Source organism: Cyprinodon variegatus, unplaced genomic scaffold (assembly GCF_000732505.1).
Source record: "Cyprinodon variegatus isolate N-32 unplaced genomic scaffold, C_variegatus-1.0 Scaffold148, whole genome shotgun sequence".
NCBI lineage: Eukaryota > Metazoa > Chordata > Actinopteri > Cyprinodontiformes > Cyprinodontidae > Cyprinodon > Cyprinodon variegatus.
This window is the reverse complement of record NW_015150601.1, coordinates 69503-71081: the sequence shown is the minus strand read 5'-3', so window position 1 is coordinate 71081 and position 1579 is coordinate 69503. Positions and strand designations below refer to the sequence as shown.

The 1579-nt window shown below is 40.9% G+C and overlaps 1 protein-coding gene across 1 annotated transcript in view; it reads left to right on the top strand.

Annotated features, from left to right (window-relative positions):
• Positions 1-481: 481 nt before the first annotated feature.
• The window catches only part of LOC107086335 (hyaluronan mediated motility receptor-like), a 17433-nt gene continuing 16335 nt past the window's right edge, over positions 482-1579 (top strand). The window contains exons 1-2 of the mRNA XM_015377201.1: positions 482-639; positions 799-987. Of these exons, the coding sequence (XP_015232687.1) occupies positions 598-639; positions 799-987 (231 nt within the window). The 5' untranslated portion in view covers positions 482-597. The remainder of the gene's footprint in view (positions 640-798; positions 988-1579) is intronic.

The following is a 1579-nucleotide window of genomic DNA, read 5'->3' as shown; positions in this document are numbered from 1 at the left end:
GTCACTAACCAGTAGGTGGCAGTAGTGTTCTTTGACAAACATGGATGCCTCCAGTAAAGCACATTCACATGAAAATTACTCTGAATTAAAAACACTGATCATTTATTGAACACGATGGAATCATTTCAGATTTAAAGAACTTTCAGAAGTTTGAATTCTGAATATGAGCGACTTTTCTTTTAATGCTGATACTGGCACTTACATTTTTTAGTTTATAAACCTAAATATAATTAACTAGGCTTTTTAGCTTTTTAACTTTACTTTTTAACTTTTCAATTAGCTTTTTACCTTTTTGTTTCTTGACTTAACTTTTATTTTTCAAATTAATTTACAGTAGGGAATATATCATTTAAGGGCTCATCTAACTGATCAAATGCCAAAATAAGATGTACAGCCATGTGTTTCTAGACCTTACTGATGGACGGGGGGAGTCCATTTGTAAGGGGTATGCAAGTGATAAAAAACGCTAACTTGCCCTATAAAGGGTTAAAGGTTCTTCTTCTGGTAAAGCTGAACTGTTTCCATCACGATGCTGTTGTCTAATCCGGTCATCATATCCAGGCTGAGGGGTCGAGTTCCAAGAAGGAGAGAAAAGGAATGACCTTTGAAAAGAAGCAGCTGAATCTCTTGGAAAAGGAGGTAAACTTGTGGTTTAAACATTTATATTACAATGTTTAAAGTGTTCCGGAGTGTGAAGATGTTTAGCCTCTGTGAAATTATCAGTTCCTTTAAAAAACTGTTATTGTACCAGTAATTCCCACAGTTTAAATGATAACTCGATGTGAACCCGTTTCTCAGATCCGGTCCCTGGTGCATCAGCGAGGAGAGCAGGACCGGCGTCTGTTGGTCCTGCAGGATGATCTGAAGAAGGCGGAGGCTAAGCTGCTCGCCGCTGTCAGAGAGAAGACTGGGCTTTCTGCCAGCGTCATCACGCTGGAAAGGCAGCAAGCAGAGCTCAGGAGAGTCAACGACTTTCTGAAAAACAAGGTGTGACTTTGTTTCAGCGTTTGACTGTCAGAGTAATGAGAAACTTTAACACTAGGGCCGTTTCTCAATTCACAAGAACGCGAGTATGGACTCGTGTCCTCGCCAAGTCTGTCCTTGAGAAGAACACAGGAAAGTGTGGACTCTGGGAGAACGGGGGCGCGCTGAATAAATCTGGATCAATTGGAACAGAAGCGTACTGATGACATCACTAAACGCTCAGCTCATCTGGAGCTGCATTTCACCTTCTAGATAATAATAAATTATGACTTCTTTCATGTATTTGGGGGAATAATAATGAACACAAATCAAAAGAACATTTTGCCAAATGTCAGGAATAGCGTTGAGTTCCAGGTTTTATACAGTAGCCCAACAAAGCCTTGATTTTTGTTTTGAAAATATGCAAATGGGAACAGACGAAGGGGTCCACCCATAGATGGCTTCTTTTGTTAGCCTGCAACGCCCCATACCCATCTAAAGGACAGATCGGACTTCTGCCACAGCATACATTAAATGTTGCTTGGGTCTGGTTGCGGACCAGTTTAGCTGGTATGATTCTGCACCGTTGGTCTGGAATTTCTTGGGACGCACAGCA